The sequence below is a fragment of the Gorilla gorilla genome, chromosome 3, assembly GCF_029281585.2.
Source record: "Gorilla gorilla gorilla isolate KB3781 chromosome 3, NHGRI_mGorGor1-v2.1_pri, whole genome shotgun sequence".
Lineage (NCBI taxonomy): Eukaryota > Metazoa > Chordata > Mammalia > Primates > Hominidae > Gorilla > Gorilla gorilla.
In genome coordinates, this window is record NC_073227.2 from 93,435,133 (window position 1) to 93,456,865 (window position 21,733).

Below are 21,733 nucleotides of genomic sequence, written 5' to 3' on the forward strand. Positions count from 1 at the left end.
TCTGGCGATTCACAACATAGGTAGAAATAAGATACATGACAATATTCAGACCACAGACATAAGAGAAGGAATGAAATATACTGTTGTAAGGTTCTTAATATTTTGGGGAAGTGGTATTATATGTGACAACAATTATTAGCTAACACATATATATTACAAGCACTAGAACAATCACAAATAAAATAATAAAAACAGGTAATACACCAATAAAAGGGACAAAAAGGAATACTAAAAATACTCACAAAATACTTTTTTTGTGAGTAAAAATACTCACAAAAGAATGGCCAAACCAATCTTCAGCAAAAAGTACAAAGCTGAATGCATCACACTACCTGATTTCAAAATATACTACAAAGCAGCCCGGGCAGAGTGGCTCATGCTTGTAATCCCAGCACTTTGGGAGGTCAAGGTGGGAGGATAGCTGGAAGCTAGGAGTTCAAGACCAGCATGGGCAAGAAAGCAAGACACCACCTCTACAAGAAAAAAATTTAAACAATTAAAATTTAGCCAAGTGTGGTGGCACACAGCCTATAGTTGCAGCTACTCAGAAGGCTGAGGTGAGAGGATCGCTTGTACCCAGGCTACAGTGAGCCATGGTCATGCCACTGCACTCTCCAGCCTGGGTGACAGAGTAAAACCGTTTCTAAAAAGAATTTTTTAGCAAAATAAAAAATTTAAAAAACAAAGCAGTAATAACCAAAACTGCATGACACTAGCAAAAAAACACAGACCAATGGAACAGAATAAAGAACCCAGAAATCAATCTACCCATTTTATGGTCAATTGATTTTTGACAAAGATGCCAAGAACACAATGTGAAAAGAACAGTAATTTCAATAAGTAGTGCTGGGAGAACTAGACTGACATGCAAAAAAATGCAATTACATCCTATCTCACAACAAATACAAAACTCAACTCACAATGGATTCAAGACATAAACATAAGCACTGAAACTGCAAAACTACTAGAAGAAAATACAGGGGAAAAGCTCCATGACACTGGTTGGGCAATGAATTTTTGGATATGACTCCAAAAGCCCAAATAACAAAAGTAAAAATAGATGAATGGGATTACACCAAGCTAACAAGCTTTTATACAGCCAAGGAAACAATCAACAGAGTGAGGAGATAAATCTATGAAATGGGAGAAAATATTTTTAAACATATATCTGATTAGCGGTTAATGCCAAAAACACATAAAAATCTTAGTGGCAAGAAAACAACCTGATTTTTTTTAAAAAATGGGCTAAGGACCTGAATAGACATTTCTCCAAAGAAAACATACACATGGCCAATGGATGTGGAAAAAATGCTCAACATCACTAATAATCAGGGAAATGCAAATTAAAACCACGGTGAGACACTACCATTCAGGGGTTTGAACAGCTATGAAGAAAAAGACAAAAGATAGCAAGGATTGGTAAGGATGTGGAGAAAAGGAAACACCTGTACACTATTAGTAGGAAGGTAAATTAATATAGCCATTATGGAAAACAGTACAGAGGTTCCTCAAAAAATTGAAAATAGAACTACCATATGATCCAGCAATCCCACTTCTGGACACATATTCAAAGAAAATGAAATCAGTCATACTGAAGGAATATCTGCACTCCCACCCATGTTCACTGCACCATTGTTCACAACCACCAAGATACGGAATAAACCGGAGTATCCATCAATGGATGAATGGATAAGAAAAATGTGGCCTATATACACAATAGAACAGAAAGAAAGAGAGAGAGAGAGAGAAAGCGAGAGAGAGAGAGAGAGAGATAAAGAGAAAGGGAGGCAGGCAGGGAGGGAGGGAAAGATAGAAAGAAATCTTGTCTCTTGCAACAACATGGAGGAACCTGGAGAACACTGTGCTCAATGAAATGCAAGCACTGCATGATGTCACTTGTATGTAGAATCTAAAAAAGCTGAATTCATAGAAGTAGTGAGTAAAATGGTGGTTACCAGGGATTGAGAGGGAAGGTGAGGGGTCAGGAGGGTGGACCAGAAAGATGTTGGTCAAAGGACAGAAATTTTCAGTTAAGAAGAAGAAGTTCAAGAGATCTATTTACAGCATGGTAACTAGAGTTAATAACAATGTACTGTACACTTGAAAATTGCTAAAAGAATAGATATTTTTTTCCCCCAAGACAGAGTTTCACTCTTACCCCCAGGCTGGAGTGAAGCGGCGTGATCTCGGCTGACTGCAACCTCCACCCCGCGGGGTTCAAGTGATTCTCCAGCCTCAGCCTCCCGAATAGCTGGGACTACAGGAGCCTGCCACCACGCCTGGCTAATTTTTGTATTTTTAATAGAGACAGGGTTTTGCCATGTTGGCCAGGCTCATTTTGAACTCCTGACCTCAGGCGATCCACCCACCTCAGCCTCCCAAAGTGCTAGGATTACAGGCATGAGCCACCGTGCCCGGCCAAGAGAGTAGATTTTTAAGTGATCTCACCACAAATAAACATAAGTATATGAGGTAATACATATGTTAATTAGCTCAATGTAGCCATTTCACAACGTATACATATTTCAAATATCATGTTGTACACCAAAAATATATACAATATTTGTCAATTTAAATAAAAGTCAGATTAAAGACATATGAAAAACATATAAAAAACAACCTAATAAAAGGCATGAACAAAGGGAAAAAAGAAGCCATAACAAATGGGAGAAGTGGGAAACAATTAGCAAGATGGTGGAATGAAATATAAAATATTGCTAATTATACTAAGTGAAAATGGATTAAATATACTAATTAAAGGGCAGATATTGACAGTTTGTATAAAAAGGCAAGAGCTATCGACATGCTGTCTACAAGAAACATACTTTAAATATAAAGACAGAGATAGGTTAAAAGAATGGAGAAAGATATACCATGCAAACATTAATCATGGAAATGCTGGTAGAGCTATTATTAATTTCACATACTGTACACTTCAGCAAAACAACAAATATTAACAAAGCCAAAGAGAAATATTTTGAAACAATAAAAGGATTAATTCAGCAAGAAGACATAGTAACTCTAAATGTGTATGTACCTCATGAGGAAGCTCCAAAATACATAAAGCAAAAACTGACAAATCGGAAAGGAAGAATGGGACTCTCTACAATTATATTTTGGAGATTTCAACATTCCTCTCTCAGATTTGGCAAAACAAGTAGACAGAAAAATCAGTAAGGATATTAAAAAAACTTGAGGCCGGGCACAGTGGCTCACGCCTGTAATTCCAGCACTTTGGGAGGCCAAGGCAGGTGGATCATGAGGTCAGGAGATCGAGACCATCCTGGCTAACACGGTGAAACCCCGTTTCCACTAAAAATACAAAAAAAAATTCTCCGGCTGTGGTGGTGGGCGCCTGTAGTCCCAGCTACTCCGGAGGCTGAGGCAGGAGAATGGCGTGAGCCCAGGAGGCGGAGCTTGCAGTGAGCAGAGATCGGACCACTGCACTCCAGCCTGGGCGACAGAGCAAGACTCCGTCTCAAAAAAAAAAAAAACTTGAACATTATTAACTTATTGGTCATTTATGGAACATTCAACACAACAACTTCAGAGAACATATTCTTTTCTAATGCCCATAAAAAACTCATTCAACAAAATAAACCATATTTTGGGGCATAAAACAAGCTTCAATACATTTTTAAAAACTAAAATTAAGAGTACAGTACATTCTCTGACCACACATAATTAAATGGGAAGCCTATAATATGCCAACATATTTAGAAATGAAATAACCAACTTTTAAATAACCCACATAGCCTTTCCCCAAAAGGGTTCCTTATATGAACCATGGATGGCCAAAAATAATTTGAGTGACTACTTTCTCAGTTCTCCCAAAAATGTTATATAAATAGTACCATAATACAACACAAGCACAGGAGAGAATAGAGTGACTAACAGCCTTAGGCATTAGAGATCAATCCTCCAAGGAAACCCCAGTTAAGACAGGCAGAATGAGTCAAAGAAATCCAGGGGAAATTAGAAAACATTTAGAACTAAATGCTAATAAAAATACAAGATATCAACATTTGTAGTATACAGCTAATGCAGTGCATAGAGGGAAATTTATAGTGTTTAATATTAGTAGTAGAAAAGAAGAAAGATTACAAATAATAACCTAAGCTTCCACATAAAACTAGAAAGAGGGACAAACTGAATTCAAAAAAGGGAAAAAAATAAGAGCAGAAATCAATTAAACAAAAAATGAACAAAATAGGCTGGGCGCGGTGGCTCATGCCTGCAATCCCAGCACTTCCAGGGGTGGGCAGATCACCTAAGGTCAGGAGTTCGAGACCAGCATGGTCAACATGGCGAAACCCCCCTCTACTAAAAAATACAAAAATTAGCTGGGCATGGTGGTGCGTGCCTATAATCCCAGCTACTCAGGAGGCTGAGGCAGGAGAATTATTTGAACCCAGAAGGTGGAGGTTGTAGTGAGCCAAGATCGTGCCACTGCACTCCAGTCTGGGTGACAGAACGAGACTCTGGGTCAAAAACAAAACAAAACAAAACAAAACAAAGAAAAACAAAATAGAAAATAATCAGTGACACAAAATGAAAATCAACTGAAAATTTATTGAAAAGAGAAAATGTGAATTGCCAGTGAAAGAGGAAACACTATCACAAATCCTGTCATTATTTAAACAGTATAGGACTATTACGAACAACTCTGTCAATTCAACACCACAGACTGAAATTGACAAAGTCCTTGCAAATCACAATTTATCAAATCTGACAGAAAAAAATCTAAACAGCCCTATATCTACTAAAGAAATTCAATGTTTAATTGAAAACATTCCCAAAAACAAAACCCTAGGTGCAGATAGCTTCACTGGTCAATGCAATCGACCCAAACTTTCGGAAAACAGAAAAGAAGGATATACTCCCAATTTTTTTTATGAGGCTTGCATTTCCCTTACGCAAAAAAGATCAAATATATTACAAGAAAAATAAAGACCACTATGCCTTAAAATCCTTAACAAGATATTAGTAAGTCAAATGCTGCCATATACAAAAGGAGTCACACATTGTGACCAAGTGGAGTTTATCCCAAGAATACAAAGTTGGTTTAAAATGCAAAAGTCAATTAATATAATTCATACAATAACAGAACAGTGGAAAATCACAGGATCACCTAAAAAGATGCAGATTAAAGCACCTGACAAAATTCAATACCCTTTGATGATAAAAATCCTTGGCAAACTAGGAATAAAAGGGAACATCCTCAACCAGATAAAGGAATCAAGAAAAAACTACAGGTAACAGAATACTTAATGGTGAAAGACTGAATACTTATCTCCCTAAGATCAGAAACAAGGCAAAGAAGCCCATAGTCACCAGTTCTATTTAACATTTTATGGAGGCCCTACTTAAGGCAATAAAGTAGAATATTGAAAATAAGAGAATTAAAAGGCATAACCATGGGAGATGAAGGTAGAAACTGACTTTATTTGTACATATGATCCAAGTAGATAGAAAATCCTAAGATCTACCAAAAAAACAAACAAATAAAAAAAACCCTAGTAGAACTAAGTGAATTTAACTAAGCCCACAAATATCCACTGTATTCCTACATATGAACAACAAACAATTGCAAAATAAAAAGAATTAGCAGTTACAATAATATCAAAAACCTAAAACACTTAGGAACAAATTTCATGAAACATCTGTAAGACCTGAACAGTGAAAACTATACAACAGTGCTGAGAGAAATTAAAGAAAATATAAATAAATGAGTGTGTGTGTATATGTGTCATGCTCACTGTGTGGGCCAATGTTATATGAACTACACAAAACACAGCTCTAAGTCTGATATGGCCAAGAAGCCACAAGTTTGGAACCTTTGCCCTAGATGTTCTAAATTTTATTGTTGAAACAAACAAGACCATCAGAAAACCTAGTACTTACACTACATTATTGTTTTCAACCAAATTGCATTTTATTAGCAAATCTTTAGTTTATACTCTGTATAAACAATGTGGAGGGTATATTTTAGAAATGCTGAAAAAGTTATCTACTACCTGGAGTATCTCCATTATGAGGGCCCAAAAGAAATTTTTTCTCAGATCTCAATTTCAGAAAATATGAGTCCTCCAAATCATCTAGTATACCTATGAAGCTATGGACTATGCAAATCTCAAAATTCATCAAGTTTCCAAATTTGGCTCTGGTTGCTAGTTAACTGAATCTAAGTTTAATAACTGTATATTACAAACATTTTTCTGTATAATCCATTTTCGTTTGGTCTTAATTTACTAATTTTACCTTTGTATTTTTATTTTTTTAGAGTATATACTCTAAACTACTTCAAATCATTTTGGGGGATGAAGTGTCTTTTACCTAAATACATAGATGACTTTTTTTTAACTTAAAGAGTCAGGGTCGCTAAAAATTAACCATATAGTCAAGCACATAATACAGACCATAAAATATTTTAAATGTATATGGTCTCACATTACTTTTACAGAGCAGAAAATAGTAGGAGCTAAAGAATGTGAAAAGAAGACTAGGGTGGGAAAACCCTAGAGAAGAGGTAGGATCTAGGTGGAGCTCTGAATAATGAAGATAAAGAGGGTAGCAGGTAGACAACATGGGCAATAACAGGGTATTAGGATACAATGTAAAGGCAAACGGTTGAGATTAAGTGTTGTAAAGATAAAGTTGAGTGGACAGAATGAAGTCATATAATATATAGTTCAAAGCCAAACTGAGCTTTAGTTTGATTCTTAAATGTAAAATAACATAGTAAAACAGGTTACAAAGGCTTTGACATATATAGGAGATACACACTATCATCTCAAACTTTTTGTTTAGTAGTTATTGGAGCCACTACCTTAAGAAATCTAATTGTAGGCTGGGTGTGGTAGCTCATGCCTGTAATCTCAGCACTTTGGGAGGCCGAGGCAGGTGGATCACCTGAGGTCAGGAGTTCGAGACTAGTCTGGCCAACATGGTGAAACCACATCTCTACTAAAAATACAAAAATTAGCTGGGCGTGGTGGCAGGTGCCTGTAATCCCAGCTACTTGGGAGGCTGAGGCAGGAGAATCACTTGAACCCGGGAGGCAGAGGTTGCAGTGAGCCGAGATGGTGCCATTGTACTCCAACCTAGGCAACAAGAGCAAAACTCTGTCTCAAAAAAAAAAAATCTAACTGTAAACTTTCATAAGCAGAAGGGGTCTTAAGAGAAACTATATGGTACAACTAAATTTTAGAGATTAAAAAACACAGGAATAAAGAAAAACGTATAGTATTTCAAATGATGTACAAAGCTTATCATCCTTAAAATCCCAACCTACTGATCACCTGGGTTGATTTGAGTTAATATGAATTACTTTTAGTTCTTCTTTATACAATATATACACCTAACCAAAGCCAAGGAGAGTCTAAACACACTCCCAAGGTGTGGGTTGGGCAGAGGGAAAGAGGGTGGCGATTCTTTCACTGTACAAGAATAACTCAAAATGAAAAACCAGCATTTACTATGTTCTAAGTACAATGTTGAGTCATTGAAGATACCAACAACAAAGCTATTCACAGAAAATCAGATATAACACTAAAAGCTCAAGACAATGAAAAAGGAAACCCATTAAATGTCTAGAAATACTTAAATCACTGTCAACATAATTCAGCATTTCCATTTACCTAACACTTTATAAAAGATATATTCTTCCATAATTCATAAAACATTTACGAAACGATCCACCTGCCAAGATTATTTTTTAAATGATATATGTAGGGCTTAATCTTAACATTCTGGTTGCCTAATGAAAGTTTTCAGAAGAGAGCATATTTCTATCTAGAGCTATCTCCCTTGACTTTATTTCATGGAGAAAACTAAAAAATAATAGAACAGAGAAACTGAGAAAGATATTAAAAAAAAAAAAAGTACTTGTGCAGATGTGATACAAAATCTTAAAAACGAAAACTTTCTGATATGTGTGAACATTTAAACCCAGCACATGTTTTTGGAAAATCTTAACTAGTTATTTCTTTGTGAAATATAAGAATTTAGGCCAGCACAGTGGCTCATGCCTGTAATACCGGCACTTTGGGAGGCCGAGGCACGGGGATCACCTAAGGTCAGGAGTTCGAGACCAGCCTGGCCAACATTGTGAAACCCCGTCTCTACTAAAAAAATACAAAAAAAAAAAAAAAAATTAGCGCAGAGTGGTGGTGTGTGCCTGTAATTCCAGCTACTCGGGAAGCGGAGACAGGAGAATTGCTTGAACCTGGGAGGCGGAGGTTGCAGTGAGCCAAGATCGCACCACTGCACTCCAGCTTGGGAGACAAAGCAAGACTCCGTTTCAGGGAAAAAAAAAAAAAAAGAAATATAAGAATTTAGAAGCTGAGTGGATAGAATCAAGTCAAATAATATATAATTCAAAGCCAAATTGAGGTTTAGTTTCTCAAACTTAAGCATGTCACACAAATATATGTTGGTCTTATGATGACAGTGCATAAATTACAAATGCTGAACATATGACAAGGACTAGGCAAGTGGCAACAGGACAGATTCAAGGTTAGAACCAGGTAAGGATAAACACTAGTTAGATGAATAAGGTCAAGAAGTGAGAAGGTCTGTGTGAAATCAAAGAGTTAGGCTGGCAGCAATATTCAAACACTGAGTTCAGGATAAATATCTGGACAACCTGCAGCAAGAAAAAGAAATCATGATTAAGTAGGCAGTATTACCAAAATCGAGAGAAAGAGGTTAAATGACAAAAGCTCAGGACAGCAAAGAATCCAGACAGCACAGAACACCAAAAACACTTTTAACACTGAACCTAACACTGTATTTCTCACCTCAAACAGTTCCTCAAAATTTTATGGTGGTGGGAAGATATGGAATTTGAGAATGAGAAAGACAGAGATGTACAGATGCTACTGACCTTTCTCTTTCCCATTGAAAACATTATTTGTTCCAAAGCTAATAACAAAAATAAATTGTTGTAAAAATATGGTATATATAAACATTGATATTTATATAAACAAAAGAAGGTGAGAAGTAAATCTTAAATGACTCAATTTTACCTCTATATGAAGAAATTTGAAAAACCTTAGTTTTTAAATAAAGGAAGATCTACATTATCTGAGTTTTATTTTTCATTTTCATAGACTATATATAAAATAAGAGAAAGAACTTCTCTTGACCAGATGAAAACCAAAGTGATACCTGTGAAAGAAGGGAAGGATAGGAAAGACACTTTATAGCCTTCAAAAAAAATATTCAAATTTGACAAATATTTCATATATCTGTTTCACTTAACACTTAATATTACTCCACAAGCAAAATATTTTTCTACTTATTTCTATTAATAGCTTCTCTTTGCACTCACTACTTCCTTCAGGAATCCTCAAACTCCTGACTTTCTGAAATTCTGAATAACTAATCTTGGACTGATAATTTTAAAGCAATATTCAAATTCCCACACAGATTTCCACACAAGGTTTTTCTCCGGCTCTTTAAAATTGCTATATTGTAGTTAAAGGATAGAGTGACCTACAGGGTGTGTCAAAGAGACTGGAGAAGTTGGTACTATGTGATTAATTAATAAATTTTATAAAATAGTAAAGAATACATTTGAATCAAGCAGACTTGTCTAAATCTTACTTTTACTCCCTTAATGAGTGTAAACTTGTAAACTGGGAAATATACTGTAAAATAGCAGTTGTGCAAGTGTGGTCCATGGGATCTATGAGAATCTCCAAGACTCTTAGAGGGTCTGTGAGGTCAAAATTATTTTTAAACAACTAAGACGGTTATTTGCCTGTTGCACTGTGTTGACACTTGCACTGATGACACAAAAGCAATGGTGGGTAAACCTGCTAGTTTCTTAACATCGATCAAGGCCATGATACCAATCTGTACTAGTTAGTAGTTATCATATTCTTCTCTGCATGCACTCACAATTTTGTATTAAAAAAAAAGAGAGAAAAAGAAAAACCCAGTTTCCTTCATGAAGCAGTAGAAAATATCATTCTTAAACATTTTCAATCTTAGGCCAGGTGCAGTCGCTCACGCCTGTAATGCTAGCGCTTTAGGAGGCTGAGACTCCTAAAACAGGACTGCTTGAAGCCAGGAGTTCAAGACCCACCTGGCCAACAGAGTGAGACTTCGTCTCTATTAAAAAAAAAAAAAAAAAAAAAGAAAGAAAAGAAAAAGAAAGAAATGTTTTCAGTCTTGAATATATTACTTTAATATTCTGTGTGACAAAACAGAAAGCACTTCTATTACATACCCAAAGTACGGTAGCTGTCTCAAGAAAAACACTTGTGCAAACTGCAAATGGTAGCCAACTTTTTTTCATAGAACACCATCTTTTCTTAAGACATACTATAATTATTCACTAATTTGGCAGACATTTTCTCAAGAACGAATGATATGATCTTGTCATTTCAAGAAAAACAATTCAAATTATTTGTCATCAATAATAAAATTCAAACTTTCAAGCAAAATTCGAATTTTGGAGATCTTATATCTCACACGTGACAGCTTCCCAGTTTTTGACTTTTCTGAGAACACTGATGCTGTTAGAAAATGTGATTTCTTTTTTTTTTTTTTTTTTGAGATGGAGTCTTGCTCTGTCGCCAGGCTTGAGTTCAGTGGTGCTATCTCGGCTCACTGCAACCTCCGCCTCGCGGGTTCAAGTGATTCTCCTGCCTCAGCCTGCCGAGTAGCTGGGACTACAGGCGCATGCCACTACACCCAACTAATTTTTGTATTTTTAGTAGAGACAGGGTTTCACTATGTTGGCCAGGATGGTTTTGATCTCTTGACCTTGTGATCCACCCATCTCAGCCTCCCAAAGTGCTGGGATTATAGGTGTGGGCCATTGCGCCTGGCTGAAAATGTGATTTTTAAAAATATTGTAGAATAAAAGAAACCAGTATTTTACTATGACCAATATTATAAAAATCATACACGGTTTTGATAAATTCAAAGTGCACAATAAGCCAGTGAGTTTTAATCTAACAAAATTCAGAAAGTTCACCGGTAATTGTTTCAGATTCCACACTGCAACTAACCCTTAAGAAACTACCACTTGTGGAGTTTAGGAATGGTTTTAAAGAAGATTATCCACAATTATCTGAAAGGGCTATGAAAATACTTTTTGTTTTTTTATCCTCCTATCAATGTGACACTAAATTTCTTTAGAGACTTCGACCAAATAATGTATCACAATAGAATGAATATGACAGCAGATATGATGGGCATGGTGGCTGGCACCTGTAGTCTCAGCTACTCAGGAGGCTGAGGCAGAATGACTGCTCAGCCCAGGAGTTCAAGGCTAAAGTGCATTATGATTGTACCTGTGAACAGCCACTGCACTCCAGCCTGGGCAACGTAATGAGACCTCAACTCTAAAATAAAAGTTAAATTAAATTAATAAAGAAGATATGAGAGTCTAGTTATCTTCCATTAAGTCAGATGTTAAAGATATTTATAAAAATGTAAAACAATGCAACTCTCACAAGTTTTTTCTTTTGGAAAATAATTATTTTTATAAAAGCATGTTAACATGCAATGGTTTATCATTTTTAAAAGGAATAAATATGTAAATGTTTTTAAATTTTTCTTTCAACTTTAATTTTAATTTTCTTTAAACTATAATTTCTAATATAGTAAATAGTGATAGATATAACTCTCAGAAACAAAAAACTTTTGAGTTCTCAATAATTTTTAATAGTGAAAAAGAGACCTAAGACCAAAAGAATTTAAAACTATTGCTCTAATAATCCCTGACGCTCAAATTTTCCTGTCAAATGGGGGGGGGGGGGGGTGGGGGTGGTGACAGCATAAGGATAGAAGATGAGGGTTAAAAAAGGGTTAACAGTTAAGGGTTAACTATGTAACTAAATGCTGGGCTAAATGTTTATGCAGATTACTTCATTTATTCCTTATAAGCTGCTTATGAAGTGGGTACCTACCTCCTCACAGAATCATTCAGAGGATTAAATAAAACAATGCTTGTGTAGTACCTGGCACACTCCCTCTCTATATATAATTTAAATACTCAATAAAGGGTAGCTAATGTGCCAATTACTGTTGCCACCATAAAACTATGTGCTATCCTACTTACAACACATATCCAACTAGTTAGAGGTCTGATTCCATCCAAGACTAAATTATTAATGGCCAGTATTAATCCAACCACACATGAAAGTTATCACCTCATAGGCATTTAACAATTTTGAACACCTTGTGAAAAGCCATTGGTTTGGCAAATTTGGAAGATATATACTAAACCAAACCAATGGTTAACAAGACTGTGCAGCTCACCAACTTTGTAGTGATCAAGTGACTTCACATCAGAATGAGCTGTTATCAAGTATCAAAACAAAGGCCTCTCACAATTCAGAACCAGTAAAGGGCCAATGTTGTTGCCTCTATAAATGGATAATATATGATGTAGACCTTTTCTAATTAATGCTCCATAACATGCACTAATTACCAGACTATGATGGATCAGTGGGAAACTAGTGGTTCATTGGACAACCGTGCCTTTACTTTCATATAAGAGTAATACATTGATTCACATACTTCTAGTTATACTACCTTTCCACAAGCTATTTGGAGCCTCCATATTCCACTAAAATATCATTCTTCTTTACAGGGATTAACTAACATTAAGTGTATCTTATACTACTTCCCCATTAATTCTCCCAAAATTGGCATATGAAAGCAATGTTATAACATCAACCCCACCCTTACATGAAAAATTGGACTTTCAAATAAGAGTATCCTCACTGCAAAACATACAGGTTGATCATCCCTAATCTGAAAATTCAAAATCTGAAATGCTCCAAAATCCAAAACTTTTTTTTTTTTTAATTTTTACTTTTTTGTAGACATAGGGTCTCACTATGTTGCTTAGGCTGGTCTTGAACTCCTGGGCTCAAGCGATCCTCTTGCTTCAGCCTCCCAAATTGCTGTGATTACAGGCACAAGACACTCACTGCACCTAGCCAAAGATCAGCAATTTTTTGAGCACTGACATAATGCCACAAGTGAAAACTTCTGCATTTGACCTCGTGTGACAGATCAGTCAAAACTTTGTTTTCATGCACGAAACTACTAAAAAAAATTGCATAAAACTACATTCGGACTATGTGTATAAGGTATATATAAAACATAAGTAAATCTCATGTGGGTCCCATCCTCAAGTTATCTTTACGTATACGCAAATGTTCCAAAACCTGAAAAAATCCAAAATCCAAACACTTTTGGTCCCAAACATTTTAGATAAGAAATATTCCACCTATCGCAGAACATGAGTGTATGAGTATGTGTGTGTATGTTTGTGTGTGTGTGGAGTATATGTAAGTATAAATGTGAACATATGTATTGTAGGTATGTGTATACACACGCATATGCTGGTTTATAGGTAAAAATGAGAACCAGTGGATGTTCTTGTCAGCACCACATTCATAAATACATATAACAAAAAGATTTGCATAAAAGTGACAACCTAAAGGTGTCCAGATAAAGAAAAATATCTGCTTACTGGAAAATTCAGAATGCATAAGGGATATCTGCTTTTTAAGTCCACTGCTGAAAACATGAGTTTCAAACTATTCGAATGGAATCAATGAAGTAAAATACTAGTATTAAAAAATGTATCTATGCATCCTAAATTCAAGACTGTTTAAGATACCAATGGCAGAGGCCAGCTGCAGTGGCTCAAGCCATTACTGAGCACTTTGGGAGGCCGAGGCAGGCGGATCACCTGAGATCAGGAGTTAGTGACCAGCCTGGCCAACATGGAGAAACCCTATCTCTACTAAAAACACAAAAAATTGCCAGGCATGGTGGCGCATGCCTGTAATCCCAGCTACTCCAGAGGCTGAGACAAGAGAATCGCTTCAACCCCTGAGGGGGAGGTTGCAGTGAGCCAAGGTCATGCCACTGCACTCTAGCCTGGGTGACAGAGTGAGACTCTGTCTCAAAAAAAAGATAACAATGGCAGACATTTCTTCTTCATCTTCTTCTACTTCTGCACTTCTACCTCTGTGAGACAAAATTAGCTGGACTAACCTCATTGAATTTCAAGTGCCTCACACTGAAGGTACTCAATAAATGCAGTGGCTCACGCCTGTAATCCCACACTTTGAGAGGCTGAGGCATACGGATCACGAGGTCAAGAGATTGAGACCATCCTGGCCAACATAGTGAAACCCCGTCTCTACTAACAATACAAAAATTAGCTGGGTGTGGTGGCATGCACCTGTAATCCCAGCTACTTGGGAGGCTGAGGCAGGAGAATCACTTGAACCCAGGAGGCGGAGGTTGCAGTGAGCCGAGATAGAGCCACTGCACTCCAGCCTGGCAACACAGCAAGATTCCGTCTCAAACAAACAAACCAAACCCATATGTGTCCAACATTTCTCAACTTGATTCCAAAACTTCTTGATGAATGGAAAATATTTTTATCAACTCTTAATGATTTACATATTTATCTAAACTTTTCAGTCACTAGACCAATTTAGGTTCTAAGAGTTACTACAACTTTTCCTAGTGAAAAATGTCACCATGGTTACTTTAGAAATCTATGAAAGACTTACTGGTATAGTATAGAAATGATGTGCATTACATATGACAATGTGTTTTACAGAATAAAAAGAAATATAACATGTATCTGTCAAAAAAGTCTACCACATGGAGATTTGATATCATTACCAAAAATAATTTTTATGGTAAATAGCAAGTGGATTTCCCTTGTTTGACCTAGAATTCACTATTTACCATTAGTCCACAATCTTGGCAATCAAAAGGAAATGATGCCTTCCTTGAGACTCTTTCAATTTTATTTAAAAAACAAAAACAGCTAAGATAAATACAGAGCAAGAAAAGGTTCCATAATAAACCTACTTACTTTGCTTAAATCTGAACCTTAATTCAGTTCCAACCTAAAGGGTTCAGTCAAATCCTCAACCCACTGTCCACAGACAGAACCATAGAGAGTTGGCACTTTTATTTTATATACCACAACCTATAACATCAAGTACAGATGAAGCTGGACATCCTGGCTTTAGATGACAAAAGAATAAGAACGGGTATGAGAGTTATTATTACACTTAACAATATAAACATTTTTATTTTCATAAAAATTCCTACTTTCTTAAAGCAAAAATATATCAAATACTATACCCAGAACAAAGTAATCTGAACTTAATCAAAATTAAAGAATGGAAATATCTGTGAAGATTTCTTATTACTAAGACTCCTAAAACTGGCTCAATTATAAATAATAACACTAAATATACAGTAACCAAGTTTCTGAAATGATCTCTCAGTTGTTTCATGTTTTCATATAAAAAAGCCAACATATAAATCACAGGTTTATATACACAGCCCTTGGCCATGTAAATTTGGGGTATAAAATTGGAAGACATTTTTCCTCTTATTGATCATTCTAAGTAGTACAATCTATTGTTACACATAATTTTACAGGAAAGTCATCAAAATTCTAAAATTATAATCATGTCTCAGGAAAACATAAACAGAACAAGAAAAGAGGTATTTATATGAGCTGTCAGCCCTTTTTCTGCCATCTGTATATGGCTACTTTCCTGAGTATTCGTTCCTTTTACAGAAGGTAGGCAGAAGGAACGGAAATACTTTGATGCCTTTGGTTTGGAGAAGAAAATTACTGCCTGGATTATTTGAATAAATGAAACAGCCAAGACATTCTATTTAATCCCTTACCTTGGACTGTTGAAAAGCAATGATGTAAGTTGAAATCCACCTTTTCTAATTTTATTATACATTTTAGAGAGTATTTTACTTAAGATTTTAAAGGTCTAAATAGTCAACTTAAATATATGTGGGCATATATAATCAGTAATCACAGTTTAAAAGGTAAACCATAGTATTATGAGAAATCATTTGTGTTATGTTCACTAATGATATTGACTTTTTTTAACTAATATTCAATAAGAGTACCTTTAAAAAGTTTATGATTCAAAAGATCAAGTTACAAAGACAGGAAAAAAAGAGTCTAATATTTATTCAATGTAAATAAGCACAATCTACATAAAATTCTGTATGTTCAATAAATAAAATCACAAAGGTGGAAATTATGGTAATGAACTTCAAGTAGCTCAATATTAAGTACAATAATAAAACTGTCACTGTGGTATACAGATGAACTTCATTATCCATTACTGGACATTTATTCAAGGAGTTATCCCTGTGGGGGGTGGAGGGCTAGGGAAAATATTTTTCTGGAAAGCTCATTATGTAATAAAATATCTGTTTACTTGCAATATGAGGTGCTTTAGAAAATGGTACATTTATCTGCAAAGTTAGCAAATTTATTCTTTGCACTCTGTATTTTTAGCACTGTATCATTATGAGTACTTATAACTTTGGATAAGGCTCTTTTATTACTACTTAGAAAATGTTACCAAGATTGACAAATATTTAAGTCAGATAATATTTTAAATAAAGAGAAAAAACTACTTATTTAGTATGATAGGATGCAACAGGTACATAGAAACTAAATTAAGATAAATTGAAAATTAGGAAAACTAAAATTGCAGAGGTTGTTTTAATAACTAGCAACATTGAATGAATAAATAAGGTAACATGAAATCTTAACATGGTATTAAACAATTAATAGAGATAATAAAAAGCCAGTTGTTCAGGTAGCATTAAAAAAATCTATGCATAAAGCACAAAACAGTGCTCAAGTAGGATTTCCTCAGAACATAAATAAGACTTCTAAAATCTGTTATATGCTGAAGTTTTAAATGGCTAAGAAAAATTGTCAAATAGATTTATCAAAATCTCCAAAGCACACTTCTTTAAAATCCAAACCAAAAAATTTTAAAAGCAAATTAAAATGTAACACTAGAACTCTGTAATCTAATTAGGCTTATTTAAACTGAACCACTAAAAAGTCATGTGGCCACTTGTAATTACTAAACTCCTTTGATGAAAGTTTATACTACTATTTCTAAGTAGATAATTTTACCACACATTTTTAAGGAAACTCACTAATATAAACAAAGTAAAAAATAAAAGAGAAAAGAATAAAAATTAACCACAATTCAACTTAGACAACAGCTTTTAGGAAAGGGGAAAAGAGCACATTGGCAGGTGTCTGCAAGGAGGTAGGTAATACAATGGAATCAGTTTTCATTCTGCAGAACAACCATGAGACTTGCTGCAATGTCAGCTCCAAGCACACACTGAGGGACTCCAGAAAATACTCATTGATCATGCAGCACTTTATAATGCGCATAGGCTTTTTTCTCCTGCTAACCCCGCCTAGCTTCCCTTTGCAGCTTCTTCTCCCAAGCCCTCTCCCCACAGTAAAATAATCTTCCTGAAGATGTGAAATAGTTAATAAATTATCTCAACAGTCTAAGTATTAGGAATACCACTCACCACCATAAAGCCTCTTTATCTGAATTACCCAGGTTTTATTTAATGAGGAAAAAAAAGAAAAACCCTACACAATCCCACAGATAAGAATATGAGATTTAAATACCTATACCTATAAATACAAATTTCTGATAGTATACTACATTCAATGCCAAAAGCAATTATAGTTTCACTTTGACCTGTATTTCCTTGGACTGATTTATACTCAAATAGGATCTTATAAAATTTTTACAACCAGAAAAGAGAAAATATAATTTAAAATGTTCATGATTCAAATTATAGTAATTTTTTATTGATGGCTCTCTAGCATCAGTGCCCTAAATTTCAGGGTTTTAATATTTTTAATTTAATAATTTGTTTTATAATAATCAAAGTCACATGAAAAATCTAGGACCAGAGTATACCAGCTAAATTAAGCAATCAGATTGATATAAACATGCTTAGTTTAAAGATAAAATAACCAACTGTTTTTAATAGTTAACTGCAGCAAAGCTTTAGGCTTAGATATGTAAATGAATTCTAAGACATATGATACTAAACCTTACTCAAAGCTGCTTTGCAGACCCCACCTTCTAATGAGTTAATCTAAAGGTCACCACCAACACAAGGCTTTTTATTAAGTCTGAGTCTCCCCTTTTTCCCTAACAAACATATATCTACAATTTATGAAACATGAAGTTTAAACAAAATAATTATAGACGTCTATAGTAATCATGTGAACCAGTCTGAAACATTCTCACACGGAATAGGTCTGACCGTGTCTTGCTTTTATGCTCTGCTTCTCTTCGCTCTCTCCTCTAATCTATTCATCTGTAAAATAATTCCGGCAGATAAGATTTCTTTGTTCAGATTTCAACTTTCATTTCACTTACAAACCTAGCCCTACCTCAAGAATGTCTTCTAGAACATATGCTTCCATTTCAGCCGCTGTCTCCACCATGTTTTATCAAACTGCCATGTTTCTTACTGCACTATGATTAGATCATTGCCAGCAGGAACACTCCTCTGTGTCAGCAAGGGAACAGGAAATGGAATGTTCTATTACATGCCTAAAGCAGCTTAGCTGTTCACTAGCCAGGCATCTACCAAAAGAGCAGGGGGTGACTCACTGTGTATTTTTTAAAGATACAGAAGCTCTATTCCAAAGCAAACTTCTGTCAAGTAATTTTAACAGACAAAATAAAGTCTCTTATTTTACCACTTCAATTTTTAAAATCCTAAAATTTCAAAAAAGAAATAACATATTTTTAAAAAAGCTATTTAACACGTCTGGCTTCCTGGTTGAACAAAAGAGGTTGAAGTGGGTTACGCAGCAATTTATCCTTAGTAGCCTTGTAGTGAGATTAATGGCTGTATTAAAGACGCAAAGAAGGAGGCATGATAATGCCAAGTTAGAAATTTGCTACATCAGGCAAATGTATTATATAACATACATATTACAGTTGACTTCAGGGTTTCAAAAATAATTATCCTAATGTAGATTTTTTTAATAGTAAATTGGTTTTTATAAACTAATCTGTTTGTAAATACCTATGAGAACCAGGTTAACATTCAACTAATTTACAGTTACTGAAGCAAGCTATAATATTTGATATATGCATTTTCTAGTAGTGCCTTTAACTTCATTTACTAACCAAAGAAATGGCCTGCTTTTTCTCTTACAATAAATACTCTAAGAGACTAAAATATCCTAGATAAATGAAATTTAGAGACACCAAATCTGGATCATCAAACAGCAAACAAAGTGAATGAGTGACAGTGGAGCCAATATATATTATATTCATTCCTGTAATTGATCTTCCATTTAGTAAAACTTGTTAGATTGTCAAATTTCTTCCTTATACAACCTTGAAAATGAAAAAATGCACTGAAAAAGGAACAATGGGCCGGGCGCAGTGGCTCACACCTGTAATCCCAGCACTCGGGGAGGCTGAGGCGAGCAGATCATTTGAGGCCAGGAGTTCGATCAAGACCAGCCTGGCCAACATGGTGAAACCCCGCCTCTACTAAAAATACAAAAATTAGCTGGGCGTGGTAGTGCATGCCTGTAATCCCAGCTACTCAGGTGGCTACATGAGAATCACGTGAACCCGGGAGGTGGATGTTGCAGTTGTGCCACTGGCACCCTAGCCTGGGCAACAGAGCGAGACTGTCTCCAAAAACAAAAAGGAACAATGTTTTATGCTCTAAACTGAGAAAAGTGATGTGATGATGTGCGTGACATTGCTGGTACTATCTCCTCAAAGTGATGTTATGTTTTAGTGGAGATTCTGGAGTACTCTTGGGCCTCAATTTCTTAACCATGAAATGGGATAATATTCATTCAACTTGAAATATCAGAAACTGCTCTAGGTGCAGTCAACTAGACAGATTATGGTTTCTTAACAGTTTATATGAAGATTAAATGATATAAAGTACCTACCACACGGTTTCTGGTATTTAAGAAATACCCATAGTGTGTCAAGCAATATATGATTTCTTTTTTTAAAAAAATAAACATATTATTTATCCTCATAACAACCCAGCTATGTCATATTTTTAAACTATATTTTGCTTACTATATGCCATTTTAAATGCTTTTTATATATTAACTCATTTAATTTTCACAGTAATCCTAAAACATATTATTATTATCCCCATTTTACGTATGTGGAAATGGGACAAAAAGAGGTTAAGCAACTTGCCCAATTATTTCAAGCTAAGCTAATTAAGTTGAAGAGTTGAGATCTGAATTCAGGCAGTTTGCACCAGACTGGAGTCCATATCCAGAATCATCAACTATACTTCTTCCCTGTGATAATCTCATTTTACGGATAAGGGAACCAAGTATCAGACAGGGCACACAGTTATATGCAGAGTCAAATCCAGATGCAAATCCAGAACTGATTGCAAAGGCTATGTGGAATTAATGGCAAACAAATGACACTATGTTTTACCTCATACCATACCTAGTGTTTACATTTAGGTATGGGTATGCCTGGCATTTAAAGGCTGTTCAAAGTAATTTACATTGTTGAGACCTGGCTTAAACAGAAACTACAAACTGGCTTTTGTTATTTCCTGCCTCCCAGGTCAATTCTTTCTATGCTTCAAATAAACTGCTCCATCTTTAGACTTAAGACAAGTCGTCAACAAAGTTTCCCTTTCTCAAATTTTCCTCTAATGTTATCAAGCAATGATAGGTTTGAGTTCAAGGAACGTATGCTGGAACACTCTCCTTTTCCATAAGCCAAGAATAGGCCTTCCAAATCCTTTATCTGACAAGAAATGGGGGCCCCTAAGACTCAAGTTAATAAAACCTTTCACTCTCCTCTTCTCTTCCATTCTAGGATTATGGGGTGCTTCTGTTTTCTGACATTTACTGTTGTTTTTAACAATACATATGTGATTATGGCTCTCACAGAATTATGGCTATCATTTATTATCTGTCTCCCTTAAAGACTAGAAAAAAGCAGGCAACACTGTTGAAAGCAGGCAATACTTTGGCCAGGCGCGGTGGTTCATGCCTGTCCTGTAATCCTAGCACTCTGGGAGGCCCAGGCGGGCAGATCACCTGAGGTCAGGAGTTCGAGACCAGTCTGACTAACATGGTGAAACCCTGTCTCTACTAAAAATACAAAAACAATAAGTTGGCTGTAGTGGTGGGCGCCTGTAATCCCAGCTACTTGGGAGGCTGAGGCAGGAGAATCGCTTGAACCCGGGAGGCGGAGGTTGCAGTGAGCCGAGATCACGCCACTGCACTCCAGCTTGGGCAACAGGGCAAGACTCTGTCTCAAAAAAAAAAAAGAAAAAAGAAATTAGGCAACACTTTATTCACCAATGCATACCTAGAGCCAGCACTCTGGCATAGAGCAGGCTCTTAAGCTTTTTTTTTTTTTTGAGGCGGGGTCTCGCTCTGTTGCCCAGGTTGGAGTGCAGTGGCACAATCTCGGCTCACAGCAACCTCCGTCTCCCAGGTTCAAGCAATTCTCCTGCCTCAGCATCCCGAGTAGCTGGGACTACAGGCGCGTGCCACCACGCCCAGCTAACTTTTAGTATTTTTAGTAGAAACGGGGTTTCACCGTGTTAGCCAGGATGGTCTCCATCTCCTCACCTAGTGGTCTGCCTGCCTCAGCCACCCAAAGTGCTGGGATTACAGGCGTGAGCCACCGCGCTCGCCAGCATTTTTTGATTAAATGAACAAATTCACGAATAAGAGAATTGTCTGATATCCACTACAGTATCCTAATACCTTCTAAATTATTGCTACTAATAGTAATAATTTCTTTTTTTCTGTTTTTGTTTTTTTTTTTTTTTTGAGACGGAGTCTCGCACTGTCGCCTGGGGTGGAGTGCAGTGGTGCGAT

General features: G+C 35.9%; 1 protein-coding gene across 5 annotated transcripts in view; it reads right to left on the bottom strand.

Moving 5' to 3' along the window:
• ANKRD17 (ankyrin repeat domain 17) overlaps positions 1-21,733 on the bottom strand; it is a 187,773-nt gene that overhangs the window by 129,692 nt on the left and 36,348 nt on the right. The window contains exon 1 of one of the 5 annotated variants that reach the window (XM_004038802.4): positions 18,275-18,606. The exons of the other annotated variants lie outside the window; for them this stretch is intronic. Coding sequence (XP_004038850.1) covers positions 18,275-18,328 — 54 coding nt within the window. The 5' untranslated portion in view covers positions 18,329-18,606. Of the gene's footprint in view, positions 1-18,274; positions 18,607-21,733 lie in introns of those variants that run through there. 5 annotated transcript variants of the gene reach the window in all.